The sequence below is a fragment of the Phodopus roborovskii genome, unplaced genomic scaffold (genome assembly GCF_943737965.1).
Source record: "Phodopus roborovskii unplaced genomic scaffold, PHOROB, whole genome shotgun sequence".
Classification (NCBI taxonomy): Eukaryota; Metazoa; Chordata; class Mammalia; order Rodentia; family Cricetidae; genus Phodopus; species Phodopus roborovskii.
The window spans coordinates 3,152,408-3,173,263 of NW_026125295.1; the positions used below are offsets into that span (position 1 = coordinate 3,152,408).

Sequence of the window (20,856 nt, forward strand, 5' to 3'; positions counted from 1 at the left end):
ACAAGGCCATACCTATTCCAGCAAAGCCATGCCTTCTAATAGTGCCATTCCTTATGAGCTTATGGGGGTCAGTTACATTCAGATTATCACAGTGATGCTGGAAAGGAAACCCATGGATTTATACATGCTAGATAAGACTCTACCAACTTATTTACATCCCAGTCCTTAAACTTTCTATATTTGCTAAGTTTAAATGATACACTTTTCCTGCCATTTATATTTATTTGTTACAGTGTTCTGCCTGCCTATATGCCTGCAGGCCAGAAGAGGGCACCAGATCTCATTGCAGATGGCTGTGAGCCACCATGTGGTTGCTGGGAATTGAACTCGAGACCTCTGGAGAAGCAGCCAGTGCTCTTAACCTCTGAGTCATCTCTCCAGCTTTTCCCTGTCATTAATATTTTTAAGGCTATTTCCTACTTATGTCTGTTCTATCTTCCTTCTCTTCTTTTCTCTTGCCCAACTTGCTATCTTTGCTCTCCCAACCCCATGACTCATGGTTAGTAATGGAACACAGTTCTCTGTCTTGACCAGTCAAATAAGCCAATGTGGGCAATATCAGGACACTCCCCAGGTCAAGAGTGGTAGCATTCCTGTAGTCCCAGTTGTGACAATAGATCATGAGTTGGATACCAACCTGGGCTATATAGTGAGGTCTTTTTTCAAAAAGGGATGGAGAGTACTGAAGAAATGGCTCCGTGGTGTAGAGCACATCTGCTCTTACTAAGAATTTGTGTTTGCTTCCCAGTTCCCATGTTGGGTGGTTCATAACCATGTGTATCTCCATGTTCAGAGAGATCAGATTCTCTGGCCTCCAGACACTGCACTTGTGAGCACATACCATGCACCACAACACACATAATTTTTAAAGTAAGCAGTTTGTTAAAATCTGGAAAGAAGGTGGTGGCTCTGTTACCATCCTTGCCCTATGCTGTTTGTGGTATACTTTGTAAGCTTGCCTGTCTCTGATCTTTAAACAAAGATGTCTCAATGTAGCTGAGATTCTTCAGAGTGAGGGGCTAAGAGGGAGCCCTGTGCTCCTTGTGGTTAAACTAGCATGATGTGTATGGGGCATTTCCTGAAGCCATGACATCCCACTTTGTCACTCTCCCCAGAGAAGACACCATTTATAGCAGGATGGAACAAGCTTTAACAAGAGTAACAATAACACTGGGAGAAGGGTATAGAAACTTCGGCTTCAATGGTGGAGCTGCCCATCTCTCTTCGGCTGGGCTACTTTTGTGGCGGATGCCAGTTGAACTAGCTTTTCACGTGGTACAGAAAGTGTCCTTGGTTCATATTAGAATTAAAACAGACTTTTTCTTTTTTTCATGTATCTAGGTGAAGATGGAGCTGGAAAAACAAGCTTAATAAGAAAAATTCAGGGAATAGAGGAGTACAAGAAGGGAAGAGGCCTGGAGTATTTGTACTTAAATGTGCACGATGAAGACAGGGATGGTGAGTGTGGCTTGTCTGTACCCTGGCCTTCTGCAGTCAACTCTGAGGGACCCTGCTGTTCTCCACTGCAGCTGGCTTCCCTCAATAGGAGGTCTGGGATGTCACTTGGGCCGGTGAATAGCGATGTAAATGATGTAAGGTTGGGTTTCAGGTTGTGTGGTTTTAAGCATTTTACAGTGTCTTCATGTGGGAAGTCAGCCCTCCAGTCAGCCCCTGCAGTCGCCCTCCAGTCAGCCCCTGCAGTCGCCCTCTGGTCAGCCCCTGCAGTACGCTGGTTGTTTTGTTTTGTCCGCCCTCTTTTCACCTTTCCCTCCTTTTCCTAGTGTGAGGACCCAGGCATTACGCTGGCCTGCCCCGTCACCTGGCAGGATGCACTCAGGCAGTGCTCTGGTCAGCCCAGGGTCCCATGAGTACCAGTCTGCAGGCAGGTGCAAAGGACCCCTTTAAAAGTCATATCCTGTCCACTTACGCTCTCTTTTGCTTCCCTTTTTCTCTCTCTCTCTCTTGCTTTCGGCTGGCCACCAGCTACTCCCTCTTTTTCTCCCCCCTCTCCTCTTCTGTTCCCGGTGCCTCTGTGTCTCTTCCCTTCCCCCTCGCTCCCCTTCTCTAAATAAACTCCTCATTGGAGCTCTGTCTGCCTGGCGTGTTATTCCCTCTCCCCTCAGTCACCCTCCCCTGCTGTGGAACCTGCCATGTTCTCCCACGTGGTCCCTTACCTTGGGGCCCTCACCACCACCCCTACTCCAGCTTTTATTCTTATAACTGTAACAAAAGAACAATACCTATAATAATGTAATTGTCTCCATAATTGTTTTCATTTTCTGAGCCCTTTTTTTTCTTCTTTAGGCCACTGTCCTTTTTGTGTGTGTAATTTCTTGAGTATGTGTAGTTCTATCTGCTGATGGTAAACTATGAACATGGTATTTAATGTCTTGGCCTTGATTAAGGAATAGGAGATAGAGAGGGGGTACTCTGTCCTATACTCACCTGTTACATACTTGTAGGCCTTCTGAATTGTCATACTTGACCCAAATAGTTGAACTTTACCAATGGTAGCAGGCACCTCTTGTGGATAATTAAATGGCTTAATAGTGCTGCTGAAAGAAATGGTCTGGATTCTTTTGTCTTTGTAGATCAAACAAGATGTAATGTGTGGATCTTGGATGGGGACCTGTATCACAAAGGGCTACTCAAGTTCTCTCTGGAGGCCCTTTCTCTGAAGGACACTCTGGTTATTCTGGTCGTTGATATGTCAAAGCCTTGGACTGCTTTGGACTCCTTACAGAAATGGGCAAGCGTGGTGAGAGAACACATTGACAAGCTGAAAATACCCCCTGAAGAGATGAAGGAAATGGAGCAGAAGTGTGAGTGGTCAAGAATAAGTAACATGGGCTTCCAATCGAGATATCTTAGCTGACTATAAAAATCATTCCAATTGTTTTTTCTCCAAACAAGATTCAGTGAAGGAAATAAGACTTTCATTCGAAATTCAACTTGAATGATGCACTGAGTTTTAATATTTAATATATATAATAGTAAATTCTTTGGCAGAAGTGTGTTTTATTCTTGCCAAATGGCTATGTATATTCATTTTGAAAGGTCATTTTTATGGGTAAAAATGTGAAGCTTTCTTCAGCTACTCACTTCCAATAGTTTTGTGACTAGTAGTCGTATCAACTTTGTCAATGTGAAAAGATGTTAACATAAATAAAAAGATGTTAAGTTGGTTTTGTTATTTATAGAGTACATTAGAAAGTGTGTGTTTTGCCTGTGGAGTCATTTCCCCTCCTCCCCCTACTTGTGCTAGGACCATTGCTCTCTGCTTCTGGTTCACACTTTTACGTGTGTTATGTTTGCATTTTTATGTTATATATATATATATGCTTGTTTGTTTTTGCTACAGTGTCTCCCTTTGTAGCCTAGGCTGGACTCAGACTTGAATTCTTTGTGCTTTTCTTCCCCAATGCTGAAGTCACAGGCATATTCCACTACACCTGTCTCAAAGATTTTAATCTGTGATTTTCTTTCATTGATGATCATTGCCTATGGAATCATGTCTCTCCCCAACCCCAAATCCATGCTTGTGCTTGAACCATGTTTGCTTCTAGTTCACACTATGTTGTGTTATGTTTGAGTTTGTGTGGACATGTGCATGTAGATCCCTTTAGTTTTAATTTTTTGTATATGTTGTAGGAATTGTGCATGTTTAAGTGTAGATCCTTACAGCCTCCAGGAAGTGCTTTGGTTCTCTTAGAGCTGGAGCTACAACAGTGTGAGCTGCCCTGGTGCTGGAAACCAAATTCAGCAAGAGAATGTGTGCTTTTAAATGCTGAGCCATCTTCCCAGCCTCTCCACCTTATGTTTTGAGACGGGGTTCTCTTGCTGAATCTGGAGCTCACATCTTGAGTTTGACTAGCTGACCAGTGAGCTGCAGACATTTGCTTGTCTCTGCATCCCCAGCTCTTGGACTACAAGTTATACCACTAGCTTTTATATGAGTGATGGAGATCTGAGCTCAGGCGCTCATGCTTACCCAACAAGTGCTTTCTTCAGTGTATTCGGTGTATTCTTCAGTTAGCACTGTTTGTTTATTCTGTTTTTAAGTTTATCTTTGTTTTATGTGTATGGGTGTTTTGCATTCATGTCTGTCTTTATGTCTGTCTGTGCCATGTGTGTAGAATGCCCATGGAGACCAGAACAGGGCATCGGCTGAGTTATAGATGCAGCTGAAATATAGATGACCGTCAGTCACCTTGTGAATGCTGGGAATTGAACCCAGGTCCTCTGGAAGAGTAGCCAGTGCTATTAACCCACTGAGCCATCTCTCCAGCCCCAGCACTATGCTTAAGTTGTAGATTCTTTTTCTTCCATAATTATTTTCCTCTAATTTCCTGCAGTATCCTTTCTTTAGAGAGGGCAGAGGGCCAAAGCTTCAGGGTGTGTGTGTGTGTGTGTGTGTGTGCGCGCGCGCGCGCGCGTGCGTGCGTGCGTGCGTGCGCGCGCGTGTGTGTACGTGTGCGCAATGCACACATGTGGAGAGTGTATGCAGGATACACACTAAACACAATAAATTCTATTTTCTTCTTGTGTGTGTGGATCCAGGTGCAACTGCACGTGGAGGTCAGAGAACAATTTGCAGGAGTTGGTTCTCTCCTTCCATTTCATGGGTCCCAGGTATCAGATCCAGTCATCAGGCTTGGCAGCAGGTACCTTTACCACTGAGCCATCTCTCTGGCCTCTAGAGTCGTATACACCTAACTGCACTGCACAGAGCCTGCATGGAGCCCCACTGTGTAGAGCTGCCAGTGTGGAATTGTGCTGTAAAACCAGTAACGTGGGCCCACTCTGTGTACATTTTTTTTTTTTTTTAAATATATAGCTCTTCTAAAGTCATTTCTTGTTCCTTCTCCTAAGTAAGATGCTATCTAAGGCCAGGAAAAGTAAACTTTGGTTGTGGCAGAAAGGAAAAGTAGACTTAGGTTGTGGCAGAAATAGTGGAGGCTCACACACTGCCATTTCTAAACCATGTTTACTTGGACTTGCAGTGATTAGAGACTTCCAAGAGTACGTGGAACCTGGAGAAGACTTCCCAGCTTCCCCACAGCGAAGAGCCACAGCCGCCCAGGAGGACCGAGATGACAGCATTGTCCTACCTCTGGGTGCAGACACACTCACACACAACCTGGGCCTCCCAGTGCTCGTAGTCTGCACAAAGGTTGGTTTGCTTCCTGGGGGCCTCACAGAGCCTGCAGCTGTTCTGTTTTAGGGCGTTGGTTTTCCTGGATGACTTTTTCCTTTTGAGACAGGGTCCCGTGTGTCCGTGGGCTGTGGTCAGATTCACTCTCCTCCCGTCCTGGTCTCTGGGTTATGGAACCACAAACATATACTACTGCGCTCATGAAGTGCTTGGGGTTGGAAACAGTTTCTTTGAAAGAAAATGGTATCTCCAATTGACTGCTTGTTGGACTTCGTTTCCATCGTTTCAGTTAGACCTCACTGTACTTTTAATTCGTTAGAAATTGTCATAGGTGAAATGATATTATTATAGTTCGTGTATTCTGTTTTATATGTATGGGTGTTTTGCTTACATGTATGTCTATGCACTATGCATGTAGTACCCTCATGGGCCAGAAGAGAGTGTCAGGTCTCCTGGGACTGGAATGTTAGATGATTGTGAGCTGTCATGTGGATACTGACACCTGGATCTTCTGGAAGAGCAGCCAGTGCTCTTACTTGCTTTACCTTTCTCCAGTCCTCAGTAGCTTATTACTTCTATATAAAATATCTTCCTGTTTTGTTCATCTGGGTTTTGTTTTGGTTTTGAGACAGGGAGCAACTGTAGCTCAGTGCGTGACCTTGGCTGTCCTGGCACTCTGCTTGCTCTGTGTCCAGTGCTGGGGTTAAAGGCGTGCACCACTCTATGCAGCTTAAAGTAAAATGCCTTCCAACACTGCCTTTTATTATACTATACTAACTTCTTTGTTGTTTTTGTCTTTTTCTTCGAGACAAGGTTTCTCTGTGTAGCCCTGACTGTCCTGGACCTTGCTCTGTAGACCAGGCTGGCTTCAAATTCACAAATCCATCTACCTCTGCCTCCTGAGTGCTGGGATTAAAGATGTGCACCACCTCCATCTGGCAACCGATGACTTTTACGTTCCCTGTATCACCTGTTATAGAATGTTGATATGCCAGTATTAAGAATTTGTTATTTGTGTATTTATTAAAAGGTGCTGACAGAATCATGTTTTCAGAAATCTGTTGGCTTACTGCCATATTCCTGGATCCCAGCTTTCAGGAAGGCAGAAGCTCATGAGTTCCAGATCAGCTTGTGCTACATAGCCAGACCTTACCTTGTACATACAAATGTTTCTGTTAACTTAGTTATTTTTACTGGATGTATTCTGTAATGAAAAGATATTTCTTTTGAAGCATAGCTTGTCTGTTAAGCCCATTTTCTGTTCACTTGGTCATAAGTAATGTGTGTTTACTATTTGTCCATTGTGGAGTGGTTGAGAAAGTGTCAGGATGTAAACTGTTCTGTTCCCTTCCGTCAAAACACAAGGTCTTGTATATTCTAGGTAAATGACCTTTGAACCCCACTCCCAGAATTAACATAACCCGAAAAGACTAAAATTATTCCTGCTCTTTATACTATGGAAAAGGTGCTTGTAATAAGAAGAAAGTGCAGAAATCTGTTCATCTTTGGGATAAAAATAATTAAAACTAAACCCAAAGACTAAACTAAGTCCCAAAGACCTGGCTTAAGTTTTATTTTAAATTTTACAAAAAATATTACCAGTAACTAAGGAATAAGGTGGAAGTATTTAAATGAGTTCAAGCCTGTTACTGCTTTTCTAGTTGTGATTTTGGTGTAATGCGTTGTTACATCTTTTCTGTAGAACATTATTTTATATACACTGGAATCTGTGTGTAGTTTATGTTTATTTGACAGCTGGTTATTTACAAATATGTCAGTGTTACAGAACTACAACTTAGTTCATAAAAACCATTTATGTTTTATATATTTGTGAGCTATTCTATAGTGACCAAGTGGAAGTCAGAGGACAATTTGTGGGCAGTGGCTCTCTCCTTCTACCATTTAGGACCTGGGATAGAAAGCCTGCTGTCTGTCAGGCCTACTGGCAAGTGTCACCTGCTGAGCCACATCACCAGCCTCTCCACTGTTCTTTAAGCTGATGTAGCGGAGTCTCATTTCCATCCCTTTACGGATACACACTCTTGGTGCTCTTATACTTTTTGTTTTGTTTTCTTCCCCCTTACACCTTTTTAGAGCGCATGCACTAATGTACACCTGATGGTGTCTTAAGGGTTTGTGAAATACAGTGTGCCACCACCCTGGCTCAGTTAACCTTTTGTAAGGAGTGAGAGGATGCAGGGAGCTGAATCCAGGGCCTCTGAGCCTCATCTCCAGCCCCAGATTTAGTTAAGTTAAAAGCTGTTCAGTAAACTGCCATACTTCACCAGTATGTCAGCAGCACAATAAAGTGTCTTTAATGATTTGGGATGTCACTCAGTAGTATATAAAATGGGCAAGCCAGTGTTTGTGATTACTTAGGAAGACTGTTCTGTAATGTATGTCTATGTAACAAATCTATATATAGACCCCAGACTAATGTTGCATATAATAATTAACAATATACAGTGTTTATTTTTTTATATTCTACGCTTTCAATTTGGAAGGGTTTCAGTGAAATTATTTGGATGTCATGGTGTTTGCCCGTGCCTCTCTGTATTGTCCTTCGTGTTTTTCTGTAGCAAGGAAGAGTAATAAGCCCTGTTGAGTGTGCAGGCGGTGTTTCATGGCCAGCCTCACTTTGTGTGTTGGGTCTGTAGCCGGGTGACCGAAGCGCCAGGAAAGAGGTGGGGCCATAGGTGGGAGGGAGAGCACCTCTGTGCTCCGCAGAGCTGAGGTAGGACTGGATGAGTTCGTCCATTTCAGGGGCTTGGTGGCCGAGGGGCAAGGGTGAGCACTGGACGGAAGTCTGGAGGTCTTCATTCTTTCATGTACTGAAAGTGCCTGGAGCACCCTGGCCCGATGGAGGCTAACACAGATGGGTGTCTCAGTTGATATCCCAAGTCCTGGTAGATGGCACCATAGTGTACTCTCATCAACAAATGAACTGTGTGGTTGTTTAAATTATCCTATGGGATTTCAGGGTTTAAAGTTACCCCAATGCCCTCTTATGACTGTTTATCTTCACAGTGTGATGCCATTAGCATATTGGAGAAAGAGCATGACTACAGAGATGAACACTTCGATTTTATCCAGTCACACATCCGCAAGTTCTGTTTACAGTGTATCCTTTCACAGTGGTCCCCCCCCCCCCCCCAGCTGAGCAGTTGTGATGACTGTAGAAAGTCTGTGAGTGTCACTCACCTGTCCCAGTTGCCCGGTCAGTCAATGTGGGTGTTCTGAGGTGCTAGGTTTGTGCTGAGCTCTCTGCTCTGTTGAAGACATGGGAGGTCGGCAGATATAAACGGGAGAAAACAGACTTGTTCAAGGCTGGCCTGAGCAGGTTTATTCTCAAGTCTGTCTTGGGAGAAGGGCACAGAGCTACAAAGGGCTTTTATGGGATACAAATGTGTTCAGCCAGAGAGTGAGCAGGAAATCCCCACATAGCTGGCTGCTTTTCTCTGGAGTTTTGGTGTGTGTGTGTGTTCTGAGGCAAACTGTGCAGCCTAGGCCACCCTAGAACCCAAGAGCCTCCTCTACACTCAACTCTGGGTGGGACCTTTTCAGAAAGGGCATCTCCCTGTGCAAACCATGTGGGTCAGCAAGTTACAGTTTTGTTTTGTAACAGACACATTGCTTTTTTTGAAGTCAGTTCATGTGAGCTGAAGAAAAGAGGGTCATTAAAGACGCCTCTTTTTATTTATAGTAGCACACTACAGGGATGGGTCATTAAAAAATTGGGGAAAAGGTGCACATCTTTAATCCCAGCACTTCGGATGCAGAGGCAGGAGGATCTCTGTGAGTTTGAGGCCAGCCTGGTCTACAGAGCGAGTTTCAGGGCAGGCTCCAAAGCTACAAAGAAACCCTGTCTTGAAAAACAAAACAAAAACAAAACAAAACCCCACAAAAAACTGGTGTGGGGTAAGATTGGGAAAGGGGCATAACCATGATTCTTCTTGCCTGCTCTGTTACACATGAAGGCAAGAATTGAAATATGCAATGTTAATTTACTATGTTTAAAGAATTGTGCTTAAGAGAACTAATTACCAGGTTGTGATGGTTTGAATGAGACTGTCCCTCATAGGCTCATGTATTGGAATGCTGGTTCCCAGTTGGTAGTGCTGTAGGAGGAGGTTAGATGGTGTGGCCTTGTTGGAGGAAGTGTGTCACTGCACGTGGGCTTGTGTAGAGGTGCAGCCTGCAACCCAAGCGCTTGGAGATTGCCACAGGAGGCTCTAAGTTCTAGACTAGTCTAGACTACAGAGTCTGAGTCTGTCTCTAACACCCTCTCTCTCTCTCTCTCTCTCTCTCTCTCTCTCTCACACACACACACACACACACACACTTACCTCCCCCCATACCCTCCTCCACACACTCACATACATCAACCAACCAACCAATGCTAGAGGAAAGTAAGCAAACCCTCAATGGAGCCTGGGAATCATAGCCTTTTATATTTACCTACAATTACATAAGATACCTATAAATATGTGCGGTAGACAGACAGATGGGTTTTAGAGTTAAAACTCACAGCCTTTTCCCTTTGTGTGTGGTGAAGGGTGTCAGCTCCTGGCATTCTGCTCCATGCCTGCTGCTTGCTGCCATGTCTCCCTGCCATGGCAGGCTCTTATCCCTCTGGAACTGTGAGCCAAATACACTCTTCCTTCTCTTAAGAAGCCTTGGTTCTGGTGTTTCCCACCAGAAAATTAACTAATAAACATATATGTGTAAAATATAATGTAACAGTATTGTCAATCTACCTGAAACCCTGTCTCAAAACCTAAAAAGCTGTATCCATTCATTCTTTCTGTCAGTCAGTCTGTCTGTCTGTCTATCTGTCTATCCTATCTGTCTATCTATCTGTCTATCTATCTTGGTTTTTTGAGACAGGGTTTCTCTATGTGGTTCTGGCTGTTCTGGAACTCATTCTGTAGACCAGAGTGGCCTTGAACTCAAAGAGTTCTTCCTGCCTCTGTCTCCCAAGTGCTGGAACTAAAGACATGTGCCATCAGCACACCCAGCTGTGTCCATTCAGCCTGTAGGTTTTTGTTACAAAGAGCCTAAGTTAGTGGTTTCAGGGTCAGGCTGTTTATCAAATCTTAGATTCTAAGACCTCTTAGTTTGGTGCATTCCAAGTTGAGAATGGAAAAATCTGCTTTTAAAACTTCCTGGGAGGGGGGTGCTGGAGAAATGGCTCAGAGGTAAGAGCACTGGCTGCTCTTCCAGAGGTCCTGAGTTCAGTTCCCAGCACCCACATGGCGGCTCACAGCCATCTCTAGTGTATGTCCTCTTCTGGCCTAAAGTTGTTCATGCAGACATAGCATTCATATACATAAAATAAATACATCTTTTAAAAATATATCTATATTACTATGTATACAGTGTTCTGTCTGCACATTGCTTGGATGCTAGAAGAGGGCACCAGATCCCGTTATGGACGGTTGGGGTAGGTGATCTCTGAGTCTGAGGTCCGTTGGTCTGCATTGTGAGTTCCAGGATAGCCAGAATTATGTAGAAAAACAAACACCCCAAAGTAAATAAAATTAATCTTAAAAAAACAAGCCCTTGTGGATTATTTTTATGATCACACATTTGGAAACATGTCAAATAGAGTCTTTCTAATTTAGGTAGCAAGGATTAGGCGAGTCAGTGAGTGACGTTTACCAACTGAAGAAAAAAATGAGGGTTCTAAGTAGAATTTTAAGAGAACTTACAGGGGAAAACTTAGGTCCTGCATGTGTCTTAGTTTACACATCATCTCCAGGTTGAATGTTTAAAGACCACGTAGGACAGCCTCGTGAATGAAATTTCTGGGCACGGCCGTTTCCTTCCCCTGTGCCCGTCCCTGCACACTTCTGTCCCTGTGTCCCTATGTTACCTCGTGGTTGAATTGTGCCGGGGAGGAGGGCACTTCTGTGTGCCGCATCTTCAAAAGAAAACAACAAAAAGAGCATAAGCGGGCAGTTTCAAGCACTTGTTGCTATGCAGAGTTGGTTTCCAGCACCTGTATCTGATGGCTCACAGCTACCTGCAGCACCCTCTGCTGGACTCCATAGACCTCTGCATTCATGCACACTTACCCATGATGCCATCCCATTCCCCTTAAGACAAGGGTCCAGGCTGCCTTCAAACTGGTGATCCTTCTGCCTCAGCTTCCTTGGTGCTGCCATGCTGCCATGCCCAGCATTTTCATGCACTTTAAATATGGTAGTGGTATTTACTTATACTTCTTCACCTAATGAAGCATCTGCCCTCCTAAAACTAAATTACATAAAATTTTCTATTTTCCTTGTAGCACATAAGTATTTTTTACTTTTGATTTTTTTTTTTTTTTTTTTTTTACAACCAACTCTCACATCACTGGGTTTAAAGTCTCTGTGTAGCTGAAGATGGCCTTGAACTTCTAATTCTCCTGCTTCTCCTTCCTGAGTGCTGGGAAATTCAGAAATTTATCTCATATTAGATACCTCCCTCCTAAGCCGCTGTGCATATATGTATGGGCATGTTCAGGTGAAAACATGGTCTGTGGTGTCTTCGTGGATCTCACACTTCTTTCCTTAATGAGAGGCCTAGACGGTGCAGCGCTTATTTACACGTCAGTGAAAGAGAACAAGAACATAGACTTAGTTTATAAATACATCGTCCAGAAGCTGTACGGGTTCCCCTACAAGATCCCCGTGGTGGTGGTGGAAAAGGATGCGGTGTTTATGTAAGTGTGTGCCAAGTGCAGTTTATCCTGTGCTGTCACTCAGGCTCTGTGTGCTGTGTTGAGATGGGACTCGGAGGCCTGGGTGGTGAATGGGTGGGGAGAGTTTGTTTATGACCTGCCTGGACCTGCATCTCATCGCCTCTCAGGCTTACTGCCTGCCTTGACTTTTGCAGGTTCTGTGCTGTTTTAGTTAGATTGTCTTCGAGGTGCTTTATTAGTGTGTCTGCTTATTCAGCTGTTACACTATATGATGACCAAGATGGAGTGTGGACTTTGTTTCACATTTTTCCCTGGATGGGTAGACTGCTTCCCTGCATGCATGAAGTCCTGTGTTTGGTCCCTGGGGCTGTAGCTCAGTGATAGAGCTCATCCCTTCACGCAGGAAGCACACGTTCAATCCTTAGTGCTGTGCTCCCCCAGATCGTTCCATGGGTTAAGTGGAAAAAATGATGGTGTAAATGCTTGATAGTTTTATGTGCATTTCTCTCCAGTCCAGCAGGGTGGGATAATGATAAGAAAATAGGAATATTACATGAAAATTTTCAAACTTTGAAAATAGAAGATAATTTTGAAGACATCATAACCAAACCTCCTGTCCGAAAGGTAAGTTTTAGAAATATTCTATCCAGACCTAAGCTGAGAGTTAATCTGAACCCTGACATATTAGAGTCCTGAAGAAGATGGTGTCCTTAGCTGTCATGATAGATGCTGAGTTTGCTTCACACATGCATCTGTCCCAGCAAATGTCAGCTGACTACATTAGTCCTTCTGCCTTGATATTTGAAGACACTAGCACTGAATAGGTTTCTAACATACCGTGGAAGCCACGTGAGTGGACGTGTGTCTCTTGAGCACTTAGAGTACATGAAGACTGTGGAGTTTTGAGGCTACAGCTCTTCCCGGAGCCAAGACAACAACACTACAGTGGTTTCTTCCACTCTACCCTTGAGGCATGTCTTGTATCTAGACCATATTCACTGATATCCTGTATTGGCTCATAGCTATCTGAAACTTCTCATTTTGTTTTAGTCCTGGCTAAGGTTTTACTTTAGGACTGTTAAATCATGTTCCAGAAGGTACTTTTCTTATGTGTACATCATGACTTTGTATTTAGCTGTACATACATAATATTGAGTAGTTAAGTACAGACCTAGATGTCTCTGGAAATAACATAAAATGAATATTTACATGTAATCGTCCTTAAAGATTTAACACAGCATTTTAGGAAAAATAATATTGATGGAATATATATTATAAACCGTATTTGAAGTATTCACAGTGTGCATCTGTCTTCTGTGTGTGGGTTGTTGAGTTGTGAGAAAAGCAAGCTCCAGTGAAAAATGAATCAACATGTTAATTTGGTTTGGATAGCTATTAAAAGAAATGGATAAAAAAGAAAGCCATACAAAAATGTTCCCGTTTTTATTTGTGTATGGGCATGTCTGTGGGTGTGGGTGTATGTATGGAGGAGCATGGTTGCCCATAGACAGACATCAGGAGAGGGCATTGTATCCCCTGCAGCTGAGTTACAGTGAGTTGTGAGCTGTCCATCGTTGGAGTTAGAAACCTAACCCAGGTCCTCTGCAGGATCAGTACACACTCTTAACTGTGAGTCATCTCCCCCACACCCCGCTTCTTGGCCAACGTGATTCAGCTTATGGTGTCCTTCATTCATTGCACCCAGGCACGCACATACAATAATGATGGGACATATAGCTGGGCCTGGTGGTACACACCTGTAATCCCAGCTCGTTGGAAACAGGTCTGGGAGGATTGGCGCAAGTGTGAGACCACCCTGATGTACATAATGAGTCCCAAGCCATCGAGGACTGCAGAGTGAGACCCTCTCAAAACAGCAGCACGAGCTCTAATGCATGGCTCATCTATCAAGTGATGGTGGGAACTGTGTGCTGAGGGACTAAGAAGACGGCCTGAGGGGCTGTTGTAGAAGTGGCCACTCTGACAGGGAGACTGTTAGAGCTGGGACACAGAGTGGTGGCCACTGTTCCTCTGCAGTTTCTCAGTATAAAGCTAACAAAATTACACAACCGCATTAGGCCGTCCCTTAAGCAAGGAGAGGTAACGTTAAAGCTCTTGAACTGTCTTTCAGTGAGCCTAAGCCAGGAAGTTATTGGTGTGTTAGCAAAAAGTATTCCACTCACTCATTTCATCCGACTTCTTTCAGTTTGTGCACGAGAAGGAGATCATGGCAGAAGATGACCAAGTGTTTCTCATGAAGTTACAGGTATGAAGTCACTTTAGAGGTGGCCTGGGTATAATTAATTATACAAAGGTGTTTTCCGTTGCCTTTGAGCCCTGTGAATATCTGTATAACTATCTTATATTTACATTTTATTACATTGTTTGTTTATTTAGTGTGTGTGAGGTGGGGTAAGGTGCACATGCATGCCACTGCTCCTGTGTTGTTACAGAACAATTTTGGGGGTTGGTCCTCCCGGAAATTGAATTCAGTTCATCAGGCTAGATGGCAAATGTCTGCCCTTTTAACCATCATGCTAGAGATTGCTTTTCTTTTCTTTCCTTTTCTTTCTTTCTTTTTTTTTTTTTTTAATTTTTAGTTTTGCAAGACAGGATTTTTCTGTGTAGCCCTGGCTATCCTGGAACTAACTTACTCTGTAGACCAAGCTAGCCTTGAACTTAACAAAAATTTCCCTCCCAAGTGCTGGGGTTAAAGGCATGTAGTACCATCACCCCGGCTGGTTTTAACTTTTTTAAAAAATTAAATTATTTTAATTAAAAAAGTATTTTCCATATATGAATGTTTGGCTTGCATGGATATGTGTACCAAGTGTATGCCTGATGCCCAAAGAGCTCAGAAGAGAGCTGTAGGATCTCCTAAGACTGGATTTTGGATGGTTGTGAGCTACCATATGGAGCTGGGAATTGAACCCGGGTCCTCTGGAAGAGCAGCCAGTACTCCTAGCAGCTGAGCCATCCTTCCAGCCTCTCATTTACTTACTTATTTATGGATTGGTTGGTTGGTTGGTTGGTTGGTTGGTTGGTTGGTTGGTTGGCAGGCATTTTGAGGCAGGAGTTCTCTGTGTAGCTCTCACTGTCCTGGGACTTGCTTTGTAGACCAGGCTATCCTTGAATTCACAGAGCTCAACCTGCCTCTGCCTCCTAAGTGCTGGGATTAAAGGCTGGTACTACCACCACCTGGCTTACTTAGTTATTTTTGACACAGTGTCTCACTGTGTAGCCCCAGCTGGCCTGGAACTCACAAGCATCCACATGCCTCGTCCTCTTGAGTGCTGAAAGTGCCTGGCCCATGGTTATTTTTAAGGTTAATGTGCTTACAGATGTAAAAGTTAAGCCGTGGCCAGGTGCTGGTGGTGTAAGCCTTTAATCCCAGCATTTAAGAGGCAGAGGCAGGCAAATCTCTGAGTTTGAAGCCAGCCTGGTCTACATAGTGACTTCCAGGACAGCCAGGGCTATACAGAGAAACACTGTCTTTAAAAAATGAAAAACTGTATATTTTCTTTAAAAAGACAGTATTCTATGAATGTCTAAATTAGAATTCTTTTTTCCTCCAGTCCCTTTTAGCAAAGCAACCACCAACTGCAGCTGGAAGACCTGTGGTCAGTATAACAGATTTTGACAAAACTATTTATGTTCAACACATGTTGTTATAGCTCTCTTAAGGTACACACACACACACACACACACACACACACACACACACACACACACACACACGCTTCAGTATAAGCTTCAGTTGACAATTCTTCTGTACTCCTTTTTAGAACAATGAAATATAAAGGTCTCTTCGGTGCTGATTTTATACCTGTGTGTCACTACACAAGCTGTGTGTGTGCTTTTACAAACCTTCAGAGCAGTCTTACACAGGAGTCCTTTTACTTAATAGTTCCGTGTTGTAGACGGGTAAGGGGGCCTAGAGAGGATCATGACATGCCTGATCATACAGCTGGGAATCAGCTTTGTCCGTCAAGCTTGTGCTCAAAGCTACACACACTTCCTTATCCAGTACTTTGCTCCTTGCCACTAGTGTAGTCATTGGTACCCTAAAATGTGCCAGGTCTGTGTCGTTCCCTAATAATGAGGATGGGATTGTTAGCTTTTTATCAATGAGTGGTAGTGTAAAAGCTAGCAGAACAGGTGGGGATAGTAACAGAATGCTTTTTTCTTAATTGTGAAGGTTTTAATTTTTAATATTTCTGCTTTTTTTTTTTTTTTTTTTTTTAACCTAGGATGCATCTCCAAGAGTCCCTGGAGGCTCCCCTCGAACACCAAACAGATCTGTGTCATCCAATGTTGCCAGTGTGTCTCCCATCCCTGCAGGGTCAAAAAAAATTGATCCAAACATGAAAGGTATAGCAGTATGTTTTATAATGAATCTACTGAAATGTTTTCCTTTTCTGCTCCATATTCCCTAAGCTTTTTGTTGTAGATGGGCGCTCATAATCAGGTTGCACACACCACGGTGTCTTCTCAGTGCATCACTGTGCTAATGGTAAAGCTTTAATTATTCTCCTGTGGAAGACTGCTGGAGAAATTAATGTTGGTAATTAATAAGTAACCTAGGTTTACCTATTAAATGGTTTAGCTGGTAAAGGCACTTGCCACCAAGCCTGACAACCTGAGTTCAGTCCCTAGAGCTACCCAATTGGTAGAAGGAGAGAACTACTCCTTCAGGTTGTCCTGTAACCTGCACACACACACAGACACACACACACACACACACACACACACACACACACACACACACACACACACACACAGAGACACACACAGTTGAAGTGAAAAAGGGTTATGAAGCTCTTTTAAAAGGTAGAGGTAGCTGGCAGTGGTGGCACACAGCTTTAATTTCAGCACCTAGGATGCAGAGCAGGTTGATCTCTGAGTTCAAGGCCAGCTTGGCTTACAGAGTGAGTTCCAGGACAGCTGTCATAGAGAAACCCTGTCTTGAGAAATGAATGAATGAATGAATAAGTAACTAAAACTTTAAAAAGTGTGTGTGTGTGTGAGAGAGGTATATTAGCATCTAACATGTATGTTTAAAATACTTTTGGCCCAAGGCTGCCTAGACGTCTGGCTCAGTGGTTTAGAGCACTGGCTGCTTTTGCAGACCACCTGGGTTCAGTTCCCAGAACCTACATGGCAGCTCATCCATATGTAACTGCAGGTCTAGGGGAGTGCCTCTTCTGGTCTCTGTGTAGCTCACATGCATACATACACACAGAATAATATAAATAAGATAAATAATACCTTTGGCCTTTTAGAATACTACTTTATGGCTGGCAAAATGGCTTAGCAAGTCAAGTGCTTGCGGAGCCCCCAGACTACTTGCTGGAGTTGGTCCTCTGCTTCACACGTACATGCTCTGTGCCTATGCTCAGGCTCGTGCAGTGTGGTGCCACACCCACTACCACCCACACGCTCACCCAGGGCAGACACACAATAATAATGAATGAATGAAGAAGAAACATCTATCCCTGTGATTGCTCTGTGTGTGAGTAGACAGAAGTAGAAATAGTCTTCGTTCTAAAATACTTCTCGTTTGTTTGTTTTAAAGCTGGAGCAACGAGCGAAGGTGTCCTGGCAAACTTCTTCAACAGCCTGTTGAGTAAGAAGACTGGGTCCCCTGGAGGCCCCGGAGTCGGGGGCAGTCCTGGAGGAGGGGCTGCAGGGGGAAGCAGCGGCTTGCCACCCTCCGCCAAAAAGTCAGGTAGAGCCTCCTGAGCAGGGGGTACAGTCTTCCTGGGTGTGATGTAAGATGAAGTCACATGTGGCTTTAGACGCTGTCACAGAATCTAGTTACAGCTCACGTTTCTCTCAAAAGAAAGTCAAACTTTCCATGCCTTCCAGTGTCTTGGCCTCTGGTCTCCTTCTCTGGGGCCTGCCTAGCTGGCCTTCACACAGCTGCAGTCTTAGCTGTGTTCAAGCTCCCTTTCCATGGAGCTGTAACACATCCTTGTGTGGGTAAGCCACACTTTATTTGACTATTCACTTCCTTCCTTCCTTTCTTCCTTCCTTCCTTCCTTCCTTCCCTCTTCCCTTCCTTCCTTCCTTCCTTCTTCCCTTCCTTCCTTCCCTCTTCCCTTCCTCCCTCCTTCTTTCCTTCTCTTTCTTTCTCTCTGTTTCTCTCTCTCTTGGCCATTTTGAATAATGCTGCTAAGAGTGTTAACTTTTATGTGAACTTAGGTTTTTAATAAGTTGGGGCAATATTTGAGATCGGAGTTCTGGGTCATGTCATGATTATTAAATTTGTGTGGGGAGAGGTCAGAAGACAACTTTGTGGCTTCAGTTTTCTTCCACCACGTGCGTCTCAGGGATTAAACTCAGGTCATCAGGCTTGGTGGCAAGTGCCTTTACCTGCTCAGCCATCTCACCAACCCTTACATTCAAAGATAGGAGACTGGCTGGAGTTTCAGAGGGTTGGACTGTGTTACCCTCAGCAGGCTAGGAGTGCTCTGGGGTCTCTGTCATCTATACCGACTGCTCCTTTGGAGGCAGCTCTCACTCCCTGTCTAGATGTTCAGCTCGGCTGTTTGCTGATTACTCACTGCCCCGTGCCCTAAAATAGAAATGACAAAACCCACAGATGAGGCTAAATGATAGGTACCAGTGCAGTGCCTCTCAGTTTAAAATGAGGAGCTGTATTTTTAAGGATGTTTATGTAACTTAGTAGACTACATAAAGTTTTTTATTGTTTTTCTTTTTTTGAAATGTGTCCTGAAACTTACTATGTAGCTCAGATTAGACATAATCTTATGGCAGTCTACCTTTCTCAGCCTCCTGCATGCTGCGATTATAGGCGTTGACCACTCCACCTGGCTATTATTTTCACTTGCCACCTTCACCCCCAATGCAGAGCCTTGCTGTGTAGTAGCTTATTCAGCAGTCTTCTGCCTTAGCCACCATGGGCTGCTTTAGTAGGCAGTGTAAAGTCAGTGAAAGCATGGTGGGTTTCAAGTTGAAGACTATGTCTAACACTTGTTATTTCTCTTTGAAACACACTGTAGGCCAGAAGCCTGTGCTCTCAGATGTTCATGCAGAGCTAGACAGAATCACACGGAAGCCTGCTTCCGTTTCTCCTACAACACCCACATCTCCCACGGAAGGAGAAGCCTCCTGAAGACACCAAACAAAGCCATTTGTTCATTCTCCTGGGTAACGTCAGCTTGCCTCTGCCTTTTCCTTCCAAGTGGAAGTTAGGGGCCTGGAAGCTTTTACAGACAGACTTTTTTTTTTTTTTTTTTTTTTTGGTGACTGCCCATTTTTAAAAGAGGAGCTACACAGAAGAAAGACAAAAGACAATTTTACATTATGTAGAATAACTGTTTGCACTGCTGTTCTGCATAAGGAAGTAATTTTGGACTTTGAAAAAAAAATATCAGACTGTGTAAGACTGCAATAGAGCCAGGTGACCCTGTTCTCCAGGCTGTATAAGCTGCATAGGAGTATTTAGGGACGTGCAGAAAAATATGTGATTTGGGCAGTTGATTAACTCAGAAGTCTAAATTGTTTTAGGTAAGACTATTGCAATCATTGTTAAAGATGCCTACTTTTTTTCGGAAGAACGCTGATCAGTTGTCAGATCTCACACCAGGAGCAGTTAGTCCACCTGAGGCCCACTCCATGATGGTGTAAGTTACGACTAAAAGGCTTAGAGCCGTTGGCCAAGATGCTCCTGTGGTCAAGAAAGCAAACACATCACCTGAGTGTGAGAGGTGCAGAGGTTATGAACATGTAAAGAGAGAACCGGCTTTGCAGGTGTCCATACATATATATATGGCTCTGCCTTAATATACTCCTTTTTTGTTCGTGACTTTCAACTGTAATCAGTTAATAAAGTATTTATTCTCTGCATTCAGGGTCAAATAATGTGTTGCCTTTTCTTATATTTGAGTTTGATTTGTCAGCTAAGGAATGAAATTTGTTAGTAATTTGAAATGATTGACTTAAAAAGATTACTAAGCATTCTGATCTTTCTCAGAGGCAAATGAACAGGTGAAATTCACTCATGAGTTTTATTTGGGAGTTCTTAATCAGTACCTTCTCCCATAGGTGGGTGGAATTACAGGTTTTTTTTTTTTTTATTCACTATGTAGTCTAAATTTTTTCCTACCTCCTTTGTTTTGTGTGTGTGTGTGTGTGGGAATGTCTGAGACAGACTCATGTAGCTCAGGCTGGCCTTGAACTCCTGATCCTTCTGTCTCTACGTCCCCAGTGTTGGGATTGTGGATATGCACCACTGTGCCTTTTTTTCCTGTGGCACCAAAGATTGAATATGGGGCTTTGGGCATGATAGGCAAGCCCTCTACCCATTGAGCCATGCCCCAGCCAAGATGGTGTCTTTTTTCTTTTCTTCCCCAGAGACAGGGTTTCTCTGTGAAACAACTCTGGCTTTTCTGGAACTTGTTTTGTAGATGAGGCTGGCCTTGAACTCACAGAGATCCACTTGCCTGTGCCCCCTGAGTGCTGAGATTAAAGGTGGGTGCTACCACTGCCAAACCAGGACAATTTCTTATACCAACATTGCTATGAATAAAAATAGAACCTTAAAGAACCAAAACTTTGTGTGTGTTTATGTCTAGGCATTCACGTGCCCTGGTGCATGTATGCATTTAGAGGTCAGAGGACAGCTTTTATAGTTGGTTTTGTCCTTCGGCTGTGTGTGTCCTGGCAATGAGGCTTTGGTGTCAGGTTGGCAGTAAGTGCCTTTACCCAGTGATCTATCTCACCAGCCCTGTAGACTCTTAGTTAATGGGTGTAGTTGGGATTTTCTTGTTTTGGTATTTTGGTATTTTATTCTTTGAGAGTATATGTACACATATATACAGTGTATTTTGATCATATTCCCTTCTAACTCTGCTGACCCTCCTCCAACATATCCCCTTCCCAGCACGTGTCTTACATTTTTTAATAGCCCACTGAGTTCAGTTAAACACGTGGGCTTGGGGCTACCCAGTGAGCAGCATGGGCAGCCTACTACTAGCAGCCACATCCCTCA

At 43.6% G+C, this 20,856-nt stretch overlaps 1 protein-coding gene across 1 annotated transcript in view; it reads left to right on the forward strand.

Annotated features, from left to right (window-relative positions):
• The window catches only part of Dync1li1 (dynein cytoplasmic 1 light intermediate chain 1), a 33,444-nt gene extending 13,732 nt beyond the window's left edge, over positions 1-19,712 (forward strand). The window contains exons 3-13 of the mRNA XM_051201944.1: positions 1,342-1,458; positions 2,592-2,822; positions 5,004-5,173; positions 8,183-8,276; positions 11,726-11,861; positions 12,353-12,464; positions 14,047-14,106; positions 15,416-15,460; positions 16,091-16,211; positions 17,416-17,568; positions 18,866-19,712. Coding sequence (XP_051057901.1) covers positions 1,342-1,458; positions 2,592-2,822; positions 5,004-5,173; positions 8,183-8,276; positions 11,726-11,861; positions 12,353-12,464; positions 14,047-14,106; positions 15,416-15,460; positions 16,091-16,211; positions 17,416-17,568; positions 18,866-18,978 — 1,352 coding nt within the window. The 3' untranslated portion in view covers positions 18,979-19,712. The remainder of the gene's footprint in view (positions 1-1,341; positions 1,459-2,591; positions 2,823-5,003; positions 5,174-8,182; positions 8,277-11,725; positions 11,862-12,352; positions 12,465-14,046; positions 14,107-15,415; positions 15,461-16,090; positions 16,212-17,415; positions 17,569-18,865) is intronic.
• The last annotated feature ends 1,144 nt before the right edge of the window (positions 19,713-20,856 follow it).